We start from the raw sequence: 22,617 nt of genomic DNA, 5'->3' as shown, positions 1-22,617 counted from the left end.
CCGGCAGAAATGGGCGGAGGCCGCGTGACGTGGGAAACTCTCCGCCCCTCCCCTCTCGAGAGGTTGCTACACGTCACCCCGGAAAAAGGCGTCCGCTCTTGAGCTGGCGGAGGAGAGACGTGTACTGTCCTGAGCCGTGACCCCCGCGACCCGGAAGGAGAAAAGGTTGGGCCTGGCTCAAGATGGCGCCACCCACGCCGCTTCTGGCAGGTGGGTTGAGGCGGGCGAATCCATAAGTTGCCTGCTTTTTTTAACAAATCTTTTTTTATTTTTCGATGTAGCGCCGCGTGCATTATGGCGGCTGCTCCGGGGCGCTGCGTGTTGTCCCCGTGTCCGTTTCAGCTGCATCCTCGTGCCGGAGTTGCGCGAGGGAAGTCCTGCGCGTCGCGCAGGGCGATCCTAAAGGTCTCCCAGGGAAGCGCAGTTCCTCAGTAGCGGAGCGCATTCATACTCAAGCGGACGGCTGCTGCTCCTTGAGGAATAGGCAGGCGGGGCAAGACTTCGGGACGGAAGTCCAGGGCCCCCCTAAGCTAAGCAGAAAGAGCGCGCAAGACTCCCAAGGCGACAGCGCTAGCTTACTGCACTTTGAAGCAAGTTAAGCATGACACATTGTCAGCTAAAGGAATTTGTGTGTCTCCCCCCCCCGCCCCCCTAAAATCGTTGTTCAGAGCCGTGAGAGCCCCTGACTTCATCACTGAAGACAGTAACTGAGCTTGATGGACTAATGGCATGGCTTGGTCTAAAGCAGATTCTTATTAATTTACTTAGATGCAAAGACCTAAAAAGCTTATTGGGGCTTCTTCAAATGCAAGCGTGTATGAGTTCTATCGCCTTACTCGGAGGTAAAGGGCAAGGCACCCAGTGTGGCTTCCTCCTACTCAGTATTCCTAGGATCACACTCTTAGATGTTTTACCTGGGACTGAGGGCCACTGAGTTTCATAGGGCTTCTCTACCAACGAGTAAAGCTGCAGTCTTATCCATTTAGTCTGTGGAGCAAATCCTAAGCGATTTTTCTAATGAGGAAATATGCATAGGATCAGGCTTTACAGCAATGATATGGACAGTTGCACATGCTTATGTGCATGCACACGCAAAATACACCCCCCCATCTCCCTTTTGAATCTCATCTGTGGATGTCAGTTTCAGACTCTATTGCCTCTCCTAAGTTAGAAGGGCCATAGCTCAGTGATTGAGCAACTGCATTGCATGCAGAAAGTCCCATGTTCAGTCACTGGCATTTGCATGAAGGACTAGGAGAGACTCCTACCTGAAACCCTAGAGAGCTGCCAGTTAAGTACAGTACTGAGTTAGATGGACCAATAGCTGACTCGGCAAAAGGTAGTTTCTTATGTTTCTATGTAGAAGTGGGTTCAACAATGCAGTAATTGCACTATTGGGATTCAGTATTTGATGTAAAAATTCCCAGTAGATAACTTATTTTTAAGTCATTAATGTGACCTGATCTCAAAATCATTATATTTAAGCCTAGAGTATCTGAAAGCAACATAGGACAGAGTTCCTATACTTTTTATAATTTTAATGATTTTGGAGCGTAATGTATGTCATGCCATAAGCCTGCAAGAGGTGAGAAACTTTGTGCCTTCTTAAACTACAAAATTAAAAGTGCGGGAGCCCTATGTGTCATACTGTTGGTTGCCAGGTTACAACTGAGACAGGTTTTGAAAGTTAGGCTGAAGGAGATAGTGCCATCTTTGCAATTTTTTTCTGCCCCAATTTTCTATTGAGTTCTTTATTTGCAGTTCCCCCTTCTTTTTTATAGCAAGCAGAACTCATAAGTTTTAAAGGAAAACGTAGGTGCTCTGGTGATAGGGTTCAGCTTGTATTATATAGGGTAGTACTCCTTTTGAAAAATCAGGCATGTAGTCTTGGGGTACTCCTGGACCCAGCTTTGTTCATGTCTAGACAGGCGGTGGCAGCTGTGGGGGGTGGGGGCGCTTTATACCAAGCTTACATTGGTGTGGCAAGTGCACGCATTTCTAGGAAGCTCAGACCTGCTTTAGTTATGTATATAATGAGTAACTACGGCAAAGTCAATGGCCTAGTTTGCACATAACACTAAACTATGGTTCATTAAACCATAGGTTAGTGTTATATATGGACCCTGCTCAGCAGCTTAACTATGCCTTGATTGCGGACAACAAATCATAATCTGAAGCCATGCTTCGCTGTTGGCTTACAAATCTTGGTTTGTTTTAACTATGGCTTGGAGATGTGTATTTGTTTGATGACCTACCCTGGTTGCTCACCCAAAGAACCAGTAGCAAATGAGACAAGAGCAGCAAAAACAATTTTTGGAGAAATTTTTATTTGTATGATCATCTGTGTGAGAACTTGTGGTTAACCTGTGGTTTGTTAAATAAAACATGGCTTGGTATTGTGTCAACTGGGCTTATGTGAGACTGCCTCTGAAAAATATCTGGAAACTTCATCTGGTCCAGAATGCAACAGTAAGGTTATTGATAGGTGCCCATCCCAGTGAATGTGTGACTGCCATTTATTTATATTCAATCAACAATTCTAATTCTCAGTATAAACTTGGCCATTCCCCTGCAAAGATACAAGTATTCAAGCTTCAAACTTTGACTGTATTCAGACAGTCATTTTTCTGCTTAATAGGCCTAGATATGTGTGAAACACTTCCCTATGCTCACAGCGACTTCACTTATTCCTTTCTAGCATGAATAATCAAATCAGGAAGCCTCTTATTTCACCATCATTTCCTTTTTGTCCAAACTAGGAAACTGGCTACCAACTTCAGAAAAAGCACAGTTTGAAGTTGAGTTTATGACTGTTGCTTGTTCTGAAGCTGCCAAACTATAAAGTTGATTCAGATGAAGTGGGAAATTGTTATTTGAAGGCTTGAGGAGCAAAGGGGCACCTACTAATTTTAATATTTCAGCTTATTAATGTGAGGTATGATCATTAATATAGGCTTTTGTTATGTAAACATTTAAGTGCTAATTCTATTAGTGTGAAATAAATGCTATTTTTTTTTTTTGCTAGTGCGAGGATCTGAAGGACTTTATATGGTGAATGGGCCTCCTCTTTTCACAGAGAATACAGCATTTCAAAGGTACTTCACTTTTCTCTATTGTTAAGTGCTATTTTTAATTGGAATTTTATTTATTTATTGAAAGCATTTCTAAAACATTGTAAGCAAAAGCATAACACAAAGACAATAAAACAGTGTCATAAAAACAAAGATACAACATAGAAAACAGTGAAACAGTATAAAAACAAAAAATCAGTAATAATAGGATCCAATGTTATGAGTCAAGGACAGCCTGGTCAAGGAGATCTCTTTATGAGGTGGTGGCAACTGATGGATAATGCTTCACATAAATGATCAAAACTATATCTAATTGATTAAATTCAGATGTTAATCAATAACAGGTAAGAATTGGTATACTTATATACTGCTAGGGATATTTATCGAACACAGTCTATTAATATTTTTCTATGCATTTTGTGTCATATACTTTAATTGTGATAGAAATGTATTTGTTTTTCCAGGGAGTCTGGGAAAAACAGCAAAGTTTTTGCTTTCAGCAAGGATGGTTCCCTTTTTGCTTGGTGCAATGGAGAACAGTCAGTATAACTCCTTCTTTTTTAAACATTTGTTAAGAAGTTTGGGGGCCTATATTAAATTGTGCAAAGTGTGTTAAAAAAATTGCTTGAGGAAGGAAAATTGCTACAAATACATGTATTTGTAGGTATGTTCATTCAAAACCAACCTCAGTCAGTTCTCAGTTGAACTTCCAGGAAGAGTGGACAGGATTAAAGCTTTACCAACACATACAATTCTGTCCAATTTACGCATTGCTTTCCAGATGGTAGGATTAGATTGGTAGGATTGACAGCCTAAAATGCTTGAATCATGGATGCAGTTGGGCAGGCTTAGCTTACTGAAATGCATTGACCTAAGCATGTGTAGGATTGTAGTTTCTGAAACTGAATATCCTCCCCTTTCCATTTTGAATTAGTACATTTCCAGAGATGTTAGTTCTGTTTTGTCGTTCTTGGAGTATTGTATTGCACATGTGTGCCATTCTCAGCAGTTTAGATATCACTTAACATATAGCAGATGGGACTGTTACTGTTTAACCTGAGGCCAGCTCCCCAATCTTACTTTGTGCCAATTGGGACGAAGTAGTGTGTGAATAGGCCAAAAATAGAAAGGTTCTCTTATCACAGTCATTTGCAATGTGACTCTTGCATGACTTCAGTCTCAAGGGCATGGTAGTGAAACGTGTGCACACGAGTCTTTGAAGGTTTGGAGTTTGGTGGTTACACACTGAGGAAACTTAAGCAGCGGGCAACCTGCAGCCCTCAGCCTAATATGTGATTGTCTGGGAGGGAACAAAATGGTGGAAAGAGGTGGCAGAGAGAGAAGGGTTTCCCTATCTACCTTTGGCCTTGGATCTGCCTGTTGCTGTCTTACTATTGCTAAATTACCCACCAAAGGAATGCAACCTTGATAGGGAAAAAAATTATATTAGTGAAATATTGAACAGTATGGTAAGTGGAAATATAGTTCTATATTCTATTAAGTGGTTCAAAAGAAAGCAAATTTGGCACTGAACAAATAAAGCCTGCTATAAATTAACCACCCTAATCAAGCTTTGTTGAAGTTACCTCTTTTGCTTCCAGAGTAAACATCGTGAATGTCACCAGCCATGAGGTGCTGCGTTCTTTTGATCAGCCGAAGACAGTTTGCCTTGAATTCTCTCCAAAGAGCAATGTCCTGGTAACATGGCAGCCCTACACAAGTGAGTACTTCAGGTGTCTGTTCCAGCTTCCTTCAGTGTACACATGGCTGCAGTCGTGCATGTTGTAAACATTGGAAGGTTCATAAATACTGCAACCTTTTGTATGCTAGGATTGTAAGAATACAGAAGAAAAATCAAAAAGCTTCCTTCTGAAGTGTCATAGTAATAAGTTGTGTATGGTACCCTTGACTTTCCTTTTTCCAATTTCCCATTGCTATGCCCTTCAATATAGACTGCAAGCTCTTCAGGAGAGGGACTTGCATTTCTTCCTTAGGATCCCCCCTCCCCACCACTTTTTCTCTGTTGTTAGTGTCAGCCAGCCTTCCCCAATCTTGTGCCCATCAGATGGTTTTGACTCCAGCTCCCATTAGTTGTAGCCAGCATAGCCAATGAGGGCTTATATATTTGTAAAATTTATTACCTGCTTTTCACCAGCGGCAGGTTGCAACAAGTGGAAAGTACAGTTATAAAATAGATAAGAATCACTACTATAAAAAATGCAATTTTAAAATAGATAAAAATCACTTCAGTTTTGAAACACATAAAACCATTATGCATGGTGATGGGAGCTGTAGCCTAGAGCAGCAGGTTAGGGAAGGCTACAGTAGGTTAATAATAATAATGGAAAGAATCATACTGATGGAAAGCACCAAAAAGTCATTATGTCTGATTCATCATCCAACACAGTTCAAGGCCTTCCAGACATCATGCCCCCAACTAAAACCAGTGCATACTCAATTAGATGTGATGCTATTTTCTTTCTCTAAAGGCAGGAGTGAGTGTGTGTCTGTGTCTGTATGTGTTTGGAGAGGGAGTTAGGGGTTTAGATCAGAGCCATAGCACAGGGAATGGATTAAAATACACCCTGCAGTGTTTTCCGCTTAAATTGTCCCCCTAAAACTGCTGTTAGCTGTGAGGTAGGAGAAGAGAGATCTTGCTTGTCTACCCACCCCAGACAGTGGTTTCCAGTGACAGGGGTTCGGGTAGGCAGAGAGCAAGCATCTAAACCAGGGAATGGGTTAAAAAAAAAATCATCCAGCACTGCAGCAGCCCTGATTCCATTTCCCCTGTGGCTGCTCTTAGGTAAAAGGAAAAGGCATTGGCAGATCTGCAGTTGAATCTCCCATGTCGCATCTCGTTTGGCCCGCAAATGGAGAGTAAATGTATTACTGTTTGGCACAAGTAGTTCCAGATGAACTCAAGCAAAGAATAGGGCGACTCTTGCCAAAAAAATGCATCTACAAAGGATTTTGACATCAGAGGGTAAATTTATCTGATAGGATAAGCCCGGGCTTTTGCTGACCCTCTAAGATTAGACCCTGTTTTATGTGATTGAATCTTCTGAATATCTGTTGTAATCACTTTTTACATACTTTTATGTGTTTCTATATTGCTGTTTTACTGGTTTTAGGTTGTCTTTTTGTTTTAAAGTTTTAACTAGGTATTTTTTTAGACTGCACACTACTTTTGAACCATTTATGAACTATTAAGAGGTTTATAAAGGATTTTAAATAAACTTGCGTATTGCATCTCTAAAGAGTGTTAGGGACTGAGAATTTTTATTTCAGGAAAAACCTGTTGTGTCTAGGTTTGTTTAAGAAGGAAAATATTTTTTCACACTTACAGATACGGGATCTGTGAAAGCAGATGCTAAAGAAAACATCCTGTTTTCTTGTCCTTGTGTGCTAGCCTCTAGTATAGCATTCCCTATAAGGCATTAACAAAACGCATCAACAGAACCCATGGTCAGGATGTTGTAGATTAGGGAAGGAGATCTAGTGCTTATTTTGAAGGTCACCACTGCAATATATGTTGTTTGTTGTAGCTTCTAAAGATGGAGGAGCAGGAGTGCCCAACCTTCAACTTTTTGATGTGAATACTGGAAAGTTCTTAAAATCGTTCATCCAGAAAAAGATGCAGAACTGGTAAGTAGCATTCAGGATAATTTATTATTCACGAAAGCGACTTGAAAACTTTTGTACTTGAAGTTGCAGTATCTGATTTTGTTCTGCAGTTCATAACATGGTATATTTCATTTCAAGCAACCCTGTAGATGGTGAGCAATATTTGACATCACGGAAGAAGACTTCTACTCATGCAGTAGGACTTTCCCCAACACAAATCTGCTCCAAAAGGTCCCCTAAACTCCCAGAGCAGATTTTTGGGGCATGTAGGGGGTTGCAGAGTAAAGAGAGGAAGTATGCGCTTCGCTGCACAAGGGACATCTGTTCTGTTGGTGAGGCGATGTCATTGGATGTCAGCCTGTCTTAGCAGACCAGAATGAAAGCAGTGGGATAATTGAAAAATAGCACCAGTAACCATTTCAATACTTTTTTCCTAATTGAATAATTCTTAAACATTTTCAAACCACGTTTCTAAATCACTTGCCCCCCTCTCTAACCATTAGGTGCCCTTGCTGGTCAGATGATGAAAGCATATGCGCCAGGAGTGTTAACAATGAACTGCACTTCTTTGAAAACAACAACTTCAGTATGCAAGCCCTTTCTTGTTCTCTAGATAAGCTTTCCCTTTTAGTTTGCCTTTATTTCTCTTGTGTTTTGAGCGCCTGCATTTATCACAGTTGACCGATTCTGGGGAACCATAGCGTTTATTGAGGGCCTTGACACAGTTTTGAAGCTCCCTTCTATAGTACAAAATCCACATTGGCCTAATACCTAAGGAATACTTGAATGGATGAAAATCAGAAATAGTTCTGAAAAATGTTTTTAGAAAGTGGTCCTTACAGAGGGGGCAGCAATGCCAGGTAGGTCTGTGAATTAATTGCTCCTGTGGTTCAGCCAGAGATGCATGGAAGATAATGAGAGACAAACTCTAAGAAAGCAACCTTGTGTAAGTTCACTCGGAAGTAAGTCCCACTGTGGTCAATGGAACTTTCTCCAAGGCAAGTGTAAATGGTTGCTACTTGAATGTGGTGATGGAGGCAGATATGAGGTTGAGTAGCCATATGCAATATGTGATGCAACAACATCACACTGGCAGTGCAGACACACCCATTCACATTGAGGGCAAATGAGTCCTGGTAAGCCGCAGCCAAACTTGGGCTCCAGGTGGACAGTCTTGCACAGGTAACTTTTCTGAACCTGTTGCAGATGCTCTAACTAATCATGAGCAGTGCCTTACACTTGGAATTTGCCAAGGCATCAGCAGTAGGGACTCATGACCAATGTCTAGTTTAAGCATTAAGGGAGGAAGCTGCTTGCCCTTTGGGAAATGTAATGGTGTTTGGAGGCAGACTCTCAGATACATAAAAGAGATAGGAGCACTTGATTCAACAGTGTGAAGACAGCCTGAAGCAAAGTAGCTAACTTACTCAAGAAAAGCCCAAGGACCAAGCTCTCTCATAGGGGAACCTTTTGCAGGGATGCGTACCAGAGATGGGCAAGGGCCAGAGGCAAAAAGTGTGTGATACTTTTGTACAGGCTGCATTCCAGCCATGCAAAAGTCAGAAGTTTCTACTCGCACCCACACATTGCTGCATCCTCCATACAGGCAAGCAGGAGATTATTACAGATTTCATGGTATTTTACATCACTACAAGGATGGTGCAGAGTAGGTCTGGTGAGGGGTATGGTGTTGGGGGATTTCTGAGAGCCTGGCAGAGGCCTGGAGGGCCATATGCAATTCTTAGGTCTAAGGTTCCTCACCTCTACTCAAGAACATAGCTAAGAGAAGAGGTTGGACCACACTTAAGCTGAGGAGCTGCTTTGAGCTGTGCCTGAATGCATGTATAAACTTACTTTTTGAACGCACCCCTTAAAATATAGATAGTTTAGCTGAAAAAGCTTTAAGAGTTGTAGAAAATGTGGTTTGTTGCTCCAATATAGATAGATAGATAGATAGATGATAGATAGATAGATAGATAGATGTGATTCACTTGCATCATGCTGTGAGAATATATAGCTTTAGTGTAAGCCAATTTTGAAGGGGTTATTCTACTACATAAAGAAGGCCTTTACCATTTTGTGTGTGTTTGCTTTTTACTTGCCACTAGCATAGGCTCATCAGCAGCAAAATCTAACAATTATTTAGGAAACTTTTATTAACCTGAGTAAAATTATGATTTTGCAGGTACAATTGCAAATAAACTTCATTTGCAAAAAGTCACCGATTTTGTGATATCGCCAGGGGATCAGCCAACTAAGGTGCCTTCTTTTGATTTTTATTTCTTCGACCATTTTAATTTCGTAGGAATCCTGAAAAGGTTTATGAATTATTCCGCTTCTGTCTTTTGTGCTGCTCTTAAGAATTGTATTACCAAGCTGATTAAATGTTATTGACACAGGTTGCTGTCTATGTTCCTGGAAGCAAAGGAGCTCCATCTTTCGTAAGGCTCTATCAGTACCCAAACTTTGGAGGCCCGCAATCTGCCTTGGCCAACAAGAGTTTCTTTAAAGCTGATAAGGTGACGATGCTGTGGAATAGTAAAGGTATAAGAAATTTCAAATTTCCCCTGTCTTTATCTGTCAAGAAGTGAATGTATTGATTCTCTGTGTTCTTCTGTGTAGGTAACTAGTGCAAGTGTTTTGTAATTCTAAGTGCTAATTGCAATTTTCTTCTATGACATTTAAACTATACTTGCAGCTACTCTTCCAGACCAGTCCCATCCCCTGTAACTCCCAGCATGTAGCAGTCATAGGCACCCTTCCTTGGGAGTACAATCAGACTTGCTTCTGAGTAACAGGCATTACTCAAAAGCCATTGAGACAGACTAAACTGACAAACAACATGAATTGTGCAAATCTTCCATTCATTCTAAATGGAGCTTCTATACAGGTTCCAGATATATTGCCTGTCTTTAAAAACGTCACAAGGGATACTGTAATAAATGGATGCTTGTGATTCTTTGAGCGGTAATGCAGTCTTCGAAGCTTTGCCAAGAAAATACAACTTCATGGCACATTTTATAGTTCTCCAACAGTATCACATTAATGTGCAGAGTGCCTTTTGCACATGCAAAGGAATCTTTTGCTTTGTTTCTGTGAGTTAACTCCAGTCCTTGCACGCTAGGGTTGCTGGTATTCCAGTGAGTTGTATATAGTACAATTTTACCTCGGGTTACATACGCTTCAGGTTACATACACTTCAGGTTACAGACTCCGCTAACCCAGAAATAGTACGTCGGGTTAAGAACTTTGCTTCAGGATGAGAACAGAAATCGTGCAGCAACAGCGCAGTGACAGCGGCAGGCCCCATTAGCTAAAGTGGTGCTTCAGATTAAGAACAGTTTCAGGTTAAGAACGGACCTCCGGAACGAATTAAGTACTTAACCCGAGGTACCACTGTATACTGATCAGGAAGCAAACACGTTGGGTGGAGGTGGGTTGTGGCATTACTATAGCAAGCACAGTGGCCATAAACGGTCTTTGGGACATTTATATAAACTCGGTGCGAATACAGCTCTGATGGCTGATCTGTGCACCGTGGCACATGAGCTCTCTTTCAAAAACAAATTAGGCAGATTTGCAAGTTGGATTTATCTTGCTAAATGATGATTCTTCCGCTATGGTGGAACAGTCCTTTGCTGCAGTAAGTAAAGCAGAAAATGGTACCAGGCTGCTGGTTTTCCCACAGTCTGTACAAATTGGTCAGTGAGAAGAAGGGGGTTCAACATGTAAGAACCTAAGAGCCCTGCTGGATCTGTCTTCCACAGTGCCTGCAAGAAACTGTTGCTCTCTCTGTTGTTGTTCCACCGCCAGCAGCTGGTACTTTAAGAGCTGCTGCCCCTGCCATGCATTCCAGTTTCATTTTATTGAACCTTAAATCAATATCATTGGGTAGTTTGCTTTCTGAAAACATTTAATTACTGTTGTTTTTATATCCAAATAGCTACTGCTGTGCTTGTAATCGCTAGTACAGAAGTTGATAAAACGGGAGCTTCGTATTATGGGGAACAAAATCTGCATTACATCGCAACGAATGGGGAAAGTGCTGTCGTACAACTACGTAAGTGACTCTCCTAGTAATTGTATAATGAACTGAAAAATCGTCCTCCATATATGCTAAAAGATCTGTAATGTTCTTTGGAAATAAACTGCAGTCTCCTGTGTTTGCTCTGATGACCAACCTTGTACAGATTAAATTCCTTTGGAATGTTTTCGTTTTGACTTTTGCTATCTGAAGTTCTATTCATTCAGAAGAAGTGAGGTAGTATAAGAGTTGAGCTCGAAAGTGCGGACTATAGAGAGGAGATGGGGACAGGATGGAGCACATAATTCCGTTAAGGAGCCCCTGATTCTTGAATTGGGAAAAGAAAGTGGTTAAAACTAGGACTCCAAATCAGTTTTAAAGCCCCAACCCCCAATTGTTGAATTGCTTTTAATCTGTCGCACTTATTATAATTCAACATATGTATATATTACAAAGCTTAAACAGATCATCCATCTTGAGCACGTGATAGTTGGGGCGTGACAACTTAAGTAAGAAAAGGGTACCTGTTCATTTTAAGAAAGTAAAGCCCTCTTAACAGTGTCTGGACCAATTGCAATACTTTCAAATGCCCCGATATCCAGAGTGTTTACTACTAATGAGACTACTCTTTAAATCTGTAAAACATGTAGACCGTTTTAACCGATTAAGGTTTTTAATTGCAATGAGTTAACTAAACGAAGGAAAAGGTGCGGCCCTTGTGGAATAGCCTTTCAGGGCTAATCCTGCTGAAAGAAACTTGGGCAGTGTTCTGGCCACTGAATAAGGAGGTGTTTCTCTCATCACGTGGCCAGGCTACTTGCTGGCTGCTGCTCCTCAGTAGTGGCAGGAGAGATGCGGTTATCCAGCTGTGGTATAATAATGACAGTCTAATGTAGGCCTGAGTAACTTATGTACTTCCAAGCCTACTGTAGCACAGCAGGCATACAGTGTGGTGTCTAGATGCTTGACAATCCACACACAAATACACACCTTCAGTGTGTGTGTGCACTCACACATGCAATCCGAAAGAGGCAGCAAAAAAAAGATTATTGAATCACTCTGCTAAGGAACAATAAGGCTGTTTTCAGCTTCACAGGTTACAAGTTGTGGTGGCCTGTTCTAATATCTTGCAGTTTTAAGGAGGCTAACGTTATACCTATGCTTGTTAACAGAAACTAACATGACTTGTAACTGTTCTTCAAAATCAATTCCTTCTTCAGGCACATGTAGATAACAGTTTAAAAAAAATTCAACTGTTTCCTTTTTCTCTAGCAAAAAATGGTCCTATTTATGATGCAACCTGGAGCCCCAATTCCACAGAGTTTTGTGTCGTCTATGGTTTTATGCCTGCCAAGGCTACAATCTTCAATCTGAAATGCGACCCCGTGTTTGACTTTGGAACCGGCCCACACAATGCTGCCTACTACAGCCCTCAAGGACACATCTTAGTCTTAGCTGGATTTGGGAATCTCAATGGGCAACTGGACGTTTGGGACGTTAAAAACTACAAACTCATTTCCAAACCACAGGCCTCGGATTCCACGTACTTTGCCTGGTGCCCTGATGGGGAACATATTGTAACAGCTACATGTTCTCCAAGGCTGCGGGTTGGGAATGGGTACAAGATCTGGCATTACACAGGCCCTGTCCTATACAAGTATGAAGTCCAGCAGAACGCAGAACTTTGGCAAGTTGCCTGGCAACCCTTTTTGGATGGCGTCTTTCCAGCGAAGGCGGTAACATATGCTGTTCTGAGCAAAGCGCCAAACGATGAGCCCAAGGCTGCCCAAGCTTACAGGCCCCCAGCTCTGAGAAACAAACCTGTGACTAGCTCTAAACTTGTAAGTAACTGATGCCTCTGTTGTAAAATGTCTTGCTGAAAAATGTCTTCCCAGCTCTGGGAAAGGGTAGGGGGCACGATATTAAATCCAGTCCTTTGTTCTTCCGCTTCAACTGGTAATTAGCACTATTGAAGGCCATTTAACTAGGACTTTGCAAATGCCAAGATTGGATTCCCCTACCCACTTGCCCCACCCAACTATAATCATGTATTGTTTATAAAAGCCGCTGAGGTACGCATAATATAGGAAAGGTATATGTAAGCACTGGTTTGCACAAGTGTTTTTCTGCTGTCAGATCAGTACATGGTTGTTTTTTTCAGTCTGTGGGAGTAAAGGCAGGGTAATCTTAAATACTCATTTCTTTTCAAACAGGCTGTGCAATAGAAGTACAGTAACTTCTTCCCCCAACTTTATTTTTAATATAAAGGCCTTCAGTCACCTGAAAAAGTGGCACATTAAAACGTTATAATTTTAACATATAGTTCATATTTCCAAAACAAATAAATATATTTCTGTGAAAATGCTCCTGTTTTTGAGTAAATTTTGGCTCTTTTGGGCAAATCAGGCTGTAAACCTTCATAAAGTAAACCAACTACTACTGTAGGAGGCCTTGCTGGCACATCACCAGGATAGACACTTGGTATAGCTCAACAATGGCAGAGAAGTTTCAAACCATGTAGCCTTTTTATTTTTAAAAGAATGAATATGGTTGGGATTTAATCCCACAAATTCATTACCAGATGCTTTGAATTTGTTGGTACATTATCTGCAGCACTTCCTCTGAATTCTTCTTTACCAGTTCCTCATCCCTGTAATCATAGAATTGTAAGAGTTGGAAGGGACCTCAAAGGTCATCTAGTTGAATCCCCTGCAATATAGGAATCTCAGCTAAAGCATCCCTGACAGGTGGCCATCCATGCTGTGCTTAAAAACCTGCAATGAAGCAAGAGTCCACAATCTCCCGAGGGAGTCCCTTCCATTGTTGATCAGCTCTTACCATCAGAAAGTTCTTCCTGATCTTTGGTCAGAATTTCTTTTCTTGTAACTTGAAGCCATTGGTTCGTGTCCTACCCTCCGGAGCGGAAGAAAACAAGCTTGCTCCATCATTCGTCCTCCCTATTGCTGCATCATGGGAGCCTGTTCCATGATCAAGCAGTATCCCTGTTGTGTCGCAGGGAAAAAGGGGCTCACAGGAGATGCCATTTGCACAAGGAGATTCTGGTAATTGGCCTCTCTTTCCCATGAGGATTAAACAGTTATGACCATATCCCTGATGGGTTCTGACACTAATGGGGGTTTATTAAGCAAGCATCCCGTGGATTGCTCACATCTCAATAGTGGAGAAGGGGAAAGCACCTCCCAACAACATTTTAAAGACTTGAGATGACAGAGCGAAAGGAAAGTTAAAGAAAAGTGGCAGTAACTAAGCTTGATGGCAAATTAGGTTTTATCCTTTTATAGTAGTACGAAGAATTAATTCCTCAGGGCTTACTTCTGAACAGCTGCGAGCCTGCTTGTTAGCAGTCACTAAAAATATTATACAAGAGCAGTACTATTCACTGAAATATCATTTTCTTCCTAACATAATAACCTCTCAAAACTTGTTTGGGACACGCATGCAAATGGGTACCATGTATACAGCCTGCAGGGCTTTCCCACAGCTGCCAGCATGCAGAGTTCTGGCTTTGACTCCAGAGTTCTTCATTCATTTGTTGGATTCTTGCCTCTCTGGAAGATGTTTAAGGCACTGATACCCTACCAAAATATGAGAACCCTAGGTTACGACTTCAAAGATACAATGGAGCTGGTATTTCCTAGTATAAATGGGAAACTATAATGCTTGTGGGTGTCATGCAAGAACACAGTCTCGAAGGCATGATACATTTCAAACAGAATCTAAGTTGCAGTAACTGAATCGCAGTAGCCGTCTAAATAATAATATGCTGTGCTTTTCTTTTTATTATCTGTTCGGTTACTGCTGATAGCTCTTATCTCTCTAGCCCAGCTGCATCCTCAGTTATAGGGCTGAAGCTCAGCTGTTAGAGCATGAGGGTCGTGGGTTCAAGCCCAATGTTGGGCAAAAGATTCCTGCATTTCAGAGGGTTGGAGTAGATTACCCTTGTGGCCTCATCCAGCTCTACAGTTCTATGATTCTGTGATTTACGAATTTAACGCTTCCTGTGTCAGTTCACATACAGAGTCACTACTATGCCTTCATCTCAAATGTAAGGTCTTGTCGCTTTTCCTGCCCAGGCATTACAGGTTTTTCCCTCCTATATTTATTTGCACAAAATGACCCTTGGGTATTTTTTTCCTTGTTTTTCGTGTGAGGTGCCAATTCATTCCTTAACCGCAGTTCAGATAGGAGAGGAGAATTTGTTCCGGGAAGGTAGTCCCATAGTTCTTCATCTCCTAGCTATAATGAATGGGAAACCTATATTAATCTGCATTTGCCTTTTATGTAGAGAGTCATTAATCTCCTATTTTCCTTTTTCAGTATTCAAAAACAGGTTTGAGAACATAGCTCTTTACTTCCTCTTTCTTATTTTCTTTTTGAAAGAGCGTAACCTGAGACTACCAGCACTGAAAGGAGTGTTGGTTTCTCCCACACTGCTGGTCATTGCAAGTGACTTATGTCTTACTAACTCCATAAGCACAGTTAATAAGAGGTTTGTTATGAAAGAAGGCTGATGTAATCCTAATCGCATGTGATAGAGGAACAAAACTGGTCATTGAGAAACATATTAAGCTTCTTTGAATTTTTTAAGGTGTGTAGTGGGTTAAAGTTGCTCATAGCACAGTCTAATACAGGCATGTCCAACAGGTAGATCGTGGGGTCTTCCTGGTAGATCCCGGTAGATCTCTGGCCCCTCAGTGATCCCCTTCTCCCCCTTCCCAACGACAGTGGGTAGATCACTGCCAGTTTTTTTATACTGTGAGTAGATTGCAGTACATTGGGAATTGGACGTCCCTGGTACTACATGTCCACTCAGAATTAAGTTCATTGGGGGTCTTCCCATAGTTAAGTGGGTGTTACTTAGGGGACTGCAGGCTAGGAATCAAGTAACATTAGGGGATTTAACCTACATGATATATTAAAAAATTAAGCTGCACAGTGAAGAGGGGGAAAGCTCTTGTCTTTATTATTTTATGAAGGTTTAAAGGTGTACCTGAAATGCCTGTAGTGCAGTCTTTAATCCCTCACTTGGTTACCACAGGCAAGTCTGGAATTCCCTCTAGGTGAGCAAGCAGGCTTGTGAAGGAGAAACCGAGCCCTCTCTTTCGCTTTTGCCAGCCGCTTGGATTCTGTACTGGTTGTGAAAGTAACGAAGCCCTTTCCTCGAAGGGCAGCGTGGAAACAGCAGGCTGGTGAAAAAGAGACTTGGCTCCCTCTTCCTCCTTCCTGAGATTACTCCACTTACTGACTGCAGATTTTATACCAGTTTTTTTTACTCATAAGATGGTCGTCTCTTGCAAGCCAAAGATGACTGGTAAAAATGTTTGGATGGTTAGTAATAAGGCTGCAGCAGTGGAAATGAAACAAGCATCCCCTGAAACACAAAAGCAAAATAGAAGAAGAGAACTGTTCCTCCCCTCCCCTGCCGGCTGTCTTTACTGAAATGGATGCTTCAAAAGTTTTCACTTCCCATGCACAGAAGCAACACTTGCACAATAAATTCTGTGGAATCCTTGTGCATAATATAGATTGAGAATGACCAGCTGGTTGTCTATAGGCCACGGGTGGCCCATAAAAGGATTGATCTGTCCCTTGGCAAGTCGACCAACTTTTTAATCAAGATGGAATTTTTAAAAAATGGACATATAAGGAATAATTGCTTTCAAAATGTGTGTGTGTGTGTGTGAGAGAGAGAGAGAGAGAGAGAGGGGAAACAGATAGAATGACAGACATTTCACATTTCAGTGTTGTCTCTCTCTATAACATGTCATTCTCATCCACAAAAGTTGCTTTCTGTGACATAAGCTCACCACCAGCCCCTTAACTGCATTATAGTGGATAGAATTATCCTGGGAGTACCCAGGATACTTTGTGAACCCTGAAACAGATAATCATAATTGAATAATGCACACGCACACACACTAATAAGTGACAATCTACATGGGTTTCACACAATTTCTTAACATGGAAGTAAGTCCTCTTTTGTAGGGCTGAGATGGAGAACATGAGACCCTCCAGATGTTGGACTACAACTCCCATCATAATTGGTGACGTTGGCTATGGCTGATGGGAGTTGGAGTTTGACCACATCTGGTAGGGCCACAGGTTTCCCATCCCTAGTGTAGGGGTTGTGTAGTTGTGGCATTGCTATAAGACATGTGGCGTAAGTGAACATAAAAAACAACACCACAAGCCCCTCTTATCAGGCAGCAGATAATTATGTGTGGGTTTTCTTATGGTAATTTTGTCCCCCCCCCCTTGCTTTCTCTTAGCATGAGGATGAACCACCGCAGAACATGAGATCCAAAAATGGCGATAAACCTTTATCTAAAACAGCACTCAAAAATCAAAGGAAGCACGAGGCAAAGAAAGTTGCCAAACAGGTATGGCTGCTGCTTCAGTTCTCTTGAGCAAACAGTTGCATTCACATTTTCTAAACCTGTTTACCTATACCCTGAACAGAGCCAAAATGTGCTGAATTCCAACATTCTGGGGAGCTTAACATGTATACCATTCGTGTAAATGTCCCACGGGGTTGTATACGAAAGACATTGTTCCAGATGTTGATTTAATTTGTTGGTTTTTTACAGGAGGCTAGAGCTGAAGGGAGCCAGGAAGTTACTCTGGCCTCACCAGTACAGAATGCATCGCAGAATGCGGCTCCCTCCATAACATCAGGAGATCCTGAGGTTGATAAGAAGATAAAGAACCTGAAGAAGGTGGGGAGCTTTTCTAATGAAGAAGCTTGTCTGTTCTGGCAAAAGGTCTTCTCTCCAACCCCAACCCCCAGTACCTGACAGCTGTCACTTCTCTCACCATCTAACTTCTTTATTATTATTATGTTAGTATAATGCATAGGTGCACAATAAGGGCTATTAGGTACAGAGCCAATGTTCCCCAAGGCAGCCAAAGTCCTCCAGTCTCTTCCCTATTGTATTAGAAACAGCGTGGCAGCTGCTAGACAGGCTGTATGAGAAATCCTGTGAGTGCCAAAAGTAGGGAAAATGCAGCAGACACATATGCAAGTATTATTATTATTTTTTTAAAAGGATGGGAACCTGTAAGGTTGAGGAGAGCAGTGGTGCAGAGGGGTGATCAGCTCTCCCTTGCTGTCCCCCCCCCCAAAAAAATCAAAATAGTCTGCCAGCTCCTCTTCTTTCTGGAGCAGAAAAGTTACAGGATGGGAAGCATCTGGAAGAGCAATTTTAAGTGGGGATAGGCACAATGTTCTTATCTAGATATGCTCTCTAATCTTGCAATAAACCAGGCATAGGCAAACTCAGCCCTCCAGATGTTGTGGGATTACAGCTCCCATCATCCCTGACCACTGGTCCTGTTAGCTAGGGATGATGGGATTTGTAGTCCCAAAACATCTGGAGGGCCGAGTTTGCCTATGCCTGCTATAAACTAATGTGGCACAAAATCCTTTCCATTCAGCAGCCACCACTCCAGGGTGCAGAGCAGCAATCTATATGACGGCTGTTGCTCTCAACAGAGTGCTTGAACCTACCATATCTCCTTTAGGAAAGCAAGAAATCAGTGTGCATTTTAATCACTCAGCTGCCCGCTTGCTGATCTGTGGTTTGGGCTGCATAATTCAGGCTCTCTCTGTGCTGTTTACACCTTTCCGCAGGGAAAAATATATTTCAAAGGAGCGTGGAGGCATCCATGACCTTGAGGATAATGCTTAGGGAACAGTAGGACTTCCGGGGTGGCGCCATCGGCAATGGCGGACTCCCTCTGATCTGGAGGGACTAGCTCCATGCGAAATGGTTCTTTTCCGCTACGGCGAAGCGGGGACCCTTTTAAAAATCACAGGTGGATGAAGCCTGTGACCATGGGACTCGGCGGGCACCTTTAGCGCCCCCCCAACCCGCAAAAGAACCCACTAACGGGCTCCGGAGCGAAGAGGGGGCAGTGGCGCGGTGCTGAGAGTCAACTGCTTCTTCCGTGGAGCGAAGCCGCACAGCCGTTGCCGGAGAGCGCTGCCTTTTTCCTGGGACAATTTGGCTTCTAAAATAATCTCCTGTGAGTACTTAAATTTCGGACAATTGGACTTTAAATAAGGACTTGCGAGCAGAAAGGAAAATTGGACTTAAAAGTTTACCTCAATTTGGCACTGAAACGGGAAGGTCTAAACAGGAAGTCAGCCTTCCGTTTCTTTGTAGATAGATTAAAGCAAAGACATGGCAAACTAGAGCTCAGAAAATCGCTTGTAAAAGGTTAACTTTCATCATTTAAAATTGTTGAACCCCCCTTCGGAAGCAGGAGAAGAGGGGGGATTTTTTCGGACTGTTTAAACCTGCTGAAGTGAGTGTAAAGTAAAGTAACTTTCCACCGTCCTGATCCTGGAGCGGGGTGTCAGGACTGACGTTTTTTGAAGCTCATTGACCAGAGACAAACGTTTTTGACAGATAGCTATAAGAAGAGAAACGTTGATTCCATTGTTCCCCTTCGCATTTTAAAGGAACAAATATTGACAAAATATCTGAAAAAGGAAACCTTGTTGTTAGACTTGTCTTTAAAAAAAAGAACAAATAGAAGTTTTCCTCCTAGAGGGAGACTGTGAAACTGTAACCAATTTTGGGGAGCTTGCAGCTGTTACAGATTACAATCGTGGGAATAGACTTCTGACCTTGCAGGACAATGTATTTAGAAGCTCTGTTGTGTGCTCTCTGTAAAACAAATGCCCTATTGGAACAGCTACATGAGAAGACGGACTTGATGACTGATGCGATCAGAAATTTTGAACAGGCAGTGGGAAATTATACGGAGCCCACCCAGGAATTAAATCAGGAGTGTGCCCTGACAGAACAGATGAGAGAAGAGGATGTTGCTGAATCTTGGGCGCCAGAGATGAAGGGAGCTGTGGCCCAGCAGGAACATGAGCTTTTGGACTTGACAAATGAACTTGGAAAAAGCCAGATTTGGAAAGATAAAGTTTGGTTTGGTTTGGTTTGGAAATGGGGGGTTGGATAGACCCCCCTATGCAGGGATGTTTGGACTTTTCAAGTCTGGCAATGGGCCGTGAGATGTTTGGGGTTGTGGGGGCTCTTAATTTTGGAGGGATTTTGAAACATGTTCTTAAAAACCACATGGAGTTTAGTGTGGACTATGGAAAAGGGGCTGATTTATCGAGAAGGGTCAAAAACATTGTTAAGCTGGAGTTCCCACGAGTGAAAGGAGCAGGAGACAAAGGAAAATACAGTTATAAATATGAAGAAGAGCTGCGGAAGGAATGTGGAAGAGACTTAAGGGCCTCGGATACAAGGTTACCAGGTTAATGTGCTAGATCAATGGGATAATAAGGACTGACAAAACCCGGGACCAGGAGGAATTTTGTTTTTATTTCTTTTTATTTTACTACTAGGATTGTTTTATAAAATTGATGAATGTTAGAAAAATGTTGGAACGAAATTACTTGGCTTTAGCAAAAATGTTTAAAGAATTATGTAAGAATATTATGGTTATGAGAAGTTGGTAAAAATAAGATTTAAGTTTTTAAGCTTTAAGGTTCTTTGTAGTAAGATAAGATTAAAATAGATTAAGGTAATGTAATAACAGAATATTATGAAATATGGAAAGGATTTGCTGCGACAATTAACAACTAGGATACAAAAAAAGGGAGGAGGAGGAGGTCAAAGAAAGAAGGTAATGACAGTTGAGGATTTGAGAATGATGGATTTGTTTTTGAGTGTTTGTGGTGTATTTTTGTTTTTTTGAATTTGTATTATTTGATGTGGTTTGTTTTTTCTTTTTCTTTTTTTTTTTCTTTCTTTTTTCTGCTTTGTTCTCTTTTGTAATTCTAAAAATTTTCAATAAATATCAGTTTAAAAAAAATGCTTAGGGAACAGTAAAGGGCACTTCCTCTCTCTCCTCCCCCCCCCCCCCCAAATCCTACAGCATAAATATTCAAATGTTGTCTTAAAACGTGTGTTTTTTCCCACCACCGCAGAAACTAAAAGCAATTGAACAGCTGAAGGATCAGGCTGCTACAGGCAAACAGCTAGAGAAAAACCAGGTATGCCTATTCATATATTATTCTGTTATTAGGGATGGCTTGTACAGCACGTTAAAAGTACTAAAATGTACTATTAGTACATTATAAATGTAAAAAAGCACTATTCTGTTTTCTTCTGAAAACAATAAAAAATTGCCAGAACCGAGATTCAATAAGTTCTGTTTTTTCTTGCAATCGAAACAAATGCTCTGAACTTACTTGAATGTGCTCCTATTAAAGTTGCAATGTGGGACTAGAGACAGAAGTCATGACCTAGAACCTCTTGAATGCACGGGACTCTCCTTCCCACACATGGCAGGCAGACATCTTGAAATGAATAGTGTTTGTGAGCACATCAGATGAGCCCTGCTGGATTGGACCAAAGCGCCATCTAGCCCATGTATGGGAACCCTCAGGCCCTCCGGATGTTGCTGAACTACAACTTGGGGCCACCACCGAAGGGGAGAAACCAAAGGGGGCCATCCCTTTGGGGGTGGAACGAAGGGGTGGGCCACCCCCTTGTGCTATAATTACTGTTCTAACGGGGATGGGGTTTTTAACTTGAGTGGGTGCTGTTTATTTGGTTGGGTGGGGTGGTTTAAAATTGTTTTTAAATATATGTTAATTTGTATTTTGCATTTGTGGGCTGGGGTAATGGTTAGGGGCCTTTGTTGGGAAGTGCATTTTTTCTTAGCTTTTGTATATTAGTATAGTTAATTGTTTAAATTATTTTCATTATGTATTTTGTGCTTTTTGTGTTGTACCTTTATAGTGAGATCTGCCCTGAAACCTACGGGTATAGGGCGGTATACAAATTTAATAAATAGCAACAACAACAATTCCCATCAGCGCCAGCAAGCATGGTCAGGGACCAGGGATGATGTCAGTTGTGGTTAGAGGGCCCAAGAGTCCTCACACCTGTTCTAGCCCAACAGCCTGTTTTTAATTAGTGGCCAGAGAGATGCTTCCAGGAAGCCCATTGGCAGGCCATGAAAGTAAGTTTTCTGACCCAGTTCCTATGGAGTCCTAAAGCATCTAAACATGGACGTTACGTTTGGCTGCTGCGACTGAGAGCCACTGATACCCACCAAGAATCTCCCATCTGGATTTAAGTTAAGAAATGGTTTTCAGAAGTAGATAGCTTTTGTCGGATATGACTGTTCTGTGTACTCAAGTTTAATTTTTCCTTTGCCTGTGCTAAGTAGTATCTGATGGTGTCTTCTGTGTATATGTCCTAGCTGGAGAAAATTCAGAAAGAGGCTGCCCTCCTAAAGGAGCTGGAAGAGTTGGAGCTGGGTGTTTAGAAAGAAGACAGATGAAACTCACGGGTTCGTTTTGTAGAATCATTTAATAATAAAAGACTGGAAATGCTCATTTAAAAACACTATACACAGCTACATTTTTATTTCCTTGTCCCTAATATATGGATACATGTAAAAATTTTGAGCAGAAGTATTGTAAATCAAAATGAGGCAAATAACTTGCTGTGATTCCAAAATGGTATTACTGAACTAAATAAAGTACTGTGGGTCCCTCTATTTACTCTTTGGCCAGATACAATAGAAGTGACCCTTATGCAATAAGAAGACTGTAGAATATAATAAAAAGCATTTTCCATTTAATAAAGATTTTGGTGTTTTCTTTATAGGTCTTGCATGTTTCTAATCTGCTGTATTTCTGTTTCAGTGTGACTTTTTGTGGATTGAGACACATTTTCCTAGATACTGGGATTTCGATTTCTCTCTCTCTGTGTGTACAAGAAAGTCACAACTGAGAAAAGGGATTGAGTATAAAGGAGAAAGGACATGTCCCTTCTCTGAAATGGAGACAGGAGGGATTCATGAACTCCCTGATGAAAAGGGAGTAAGTTTTGCCTTCCT

At 41.6% G+C, this 22,617-nt stretch overlaps 1 protein-coding gene across 1 annotated transcript; it reads left to right on the top strand.

Moving 5' to 3' along the window:
• The first annotated feature begins 43 nt into the window (after positions 1-43).
• On the top strand, positions 44-22,363 carry EIF2A (eukaryotic translation initiation factor 2A). Its single transcript, XM_081008026.1, has 14 exons — positions 44-210; positions 3,026-3,095; positions 3,536-3,610; positions 4,673-4,791; positions 6,617-6,716; positions 7,199-7,281; positions 8,881-8,954; positions 9,095-9,239; positions 10,639-10,755; positions 11,992-12,560; positions 17,010-17,120; positions 17,328-17,456; positions 20,693-20,758; positions 21,976-22,363. The coding sequence occupies exons 1-14, from the start codon at positions 183-185 to the stop codon at positions 22,039-22,041; spliced, it is 1,752 nt and encodes a 583-aa protein (XP_080864152.1). The 5' UTR covers positions 44-182; the 3' UTR covers positions 22,042-22,363.
• The last annotated feature ends 254 nt before the right edge of the window (positions 22,364-22,617 follow it).

Source organism: Podarcis pityusensis, assembly GCF_964106645.2.
Source record: "Podarcis pityusensis genome assembly, chromosome: 5".
NCBI lineage: Eukaryota > Metazoa > Chordata > Lepidosauria > Squamata > Lacertidae > Podarcis > Podarcis pityusensis.
Note: the sequence above shows the minus strand (reverse complement) of the source record. Positions and strands in the feature narration are given on the sequence as shown.